General features: G+C 70.1%; 1 protein-coding gene across 1 annotated transcript in view; it reads left to right on the top strand.

Moving 5' to 3' along the window:
- The window catches only part of ZNF469 (zinc finger protein 469), a 15,693-nt gene that overhangs the window by 3,557 nt on the left and 10,916 nt on the right, over positions 1–1,220 (top strand). Inside the window, 1 exon segment of the mRNA XM_024735736.1 lies at positions 169–1,218. Within this exon segment, the coding sequence (XP_024591504.1) occupies positions 296–1,218 (923 nt within the window). The 5' untranslated portion in view covers positions 169–295.

Consider the following 1,220-nt stretch of genomic DNA (forward strand, 5'->3'; position numbering starts at 1 on the left):
CTGACAGCAACTCTTTTCCCCTCTCATCTCTCAAGGTGCCGACGGAGCCAAGCCCCCTCCCCTAAAAGTACAGGTTACGTGCCCGCCGCTTCTGCTCCCAGCCTGCCACGCCACCGTGGGAGCCACGAAGCCCCACGGTCCCCGACCCACTCTGTCCTTTCCTTGCAGGCTCCACTCAGGACCATGAGAGCAGGCCCCTCCAGGGCCCCTCGAGGGGCGAGGATGTCCGCCCAGCCCGCTTTCCGCGGCCCGCCTCAGACCACAGCATCCTCCTAGCACCCAGGACGGAGGGGCCATGCCTGGGGAGCAGCCCCTCGGAGCGCCACCCCCAACCATGACCGGAGACCTGCAGCTCTGCCCAGCAGCCAGTGGCACGGGGGGCCCCCTGCAACCTCCCAGTGAGGTCAGTGCCCCAGCCAACAGGACCGCCAAGACTACGGGCAGCGGGGCCCAAGCCATGGACAGCCCTGAGACCCAGGTGCGGCAGGCTGGGAAGGCGGGGCCCAAGGCCCCACTCCCTAGAACCCAGTCCCTGAGCAGCGCCCCTGGGAAGGGAAGAAGCCCCCAGGCCCCAGCAGGGAGGAACCTGGTGCAGGCTCGCGCACGGCGGGCGAGCAGGCTGGACATCAGCCCCCAGCAGCTCTACGGTCTGAGCATCGCCAGCTCAAGGCCCAAACCCGCCCTGGACGAAAAGACCCCTGAGGGCCCGCAGCAAGAGGGCCCCCGGCCCCCAGAGGCCGAGGCCCCCCAGGACCAAGGAACCAGAGCCCGTCTCAGGCCCGGCCCCCCCAGGGCTGAGGCCTCGCCTGGCCCGGAAGAGCTCAGCTTCCAAAAGTGCTTCCAGGAGACCCCCTCCAGCTTTACCTCCACCAACTATACCTCACCAAGCGCCACCCCTGGGCCCCCGCCCCTCAGGGCCCCCCAGAGCAGCGGCGCCAGCCCCTGCCGGCCGGCCTCCTACGTGGAATTCCAGGCCAGCAGGGCCGACGCCTGGCCTCCCACGGCTGAGAACAGCTTCCCAGGTGCTAGTTTCGGGGTGCCGCCCGCTGAGCCGGAGCCCTTCCCCGAAGGCGGCAGCCCCGGGGTGGTTGCCTTCCAGTACCCCTTCCCAGAGCTGCACGGAGCCGGCCCGAAAGCCTTCCCCGAGGACGCGGCCGGGCCCGAGTTCGCCGAGAGGGCGCTGGTGTTCGCCTTCCACCAGCCTCGGGGAGCGTGGCCCC

The sequence above is a fragment of the Neophocaena asiaeorientalis genome, unplaced genomic scaffold, assembly GCF_003031525.2.
Source record: "Neophocaena asiaeorientalis asiaeorientalis breed wild unplaced genomic scaffold, Neophocaena_asiaeorientalis_V1.1 scaffold40, whole genome shotgun sequence".
In the NCBI taxonomy this organism is placed as follows: Eukaryota; Metazoa; Chordata; class Mammalia; order Artiodactyla; family Phocoenidae; genus Neophocaena; species Neophocaena asiaeorientalis.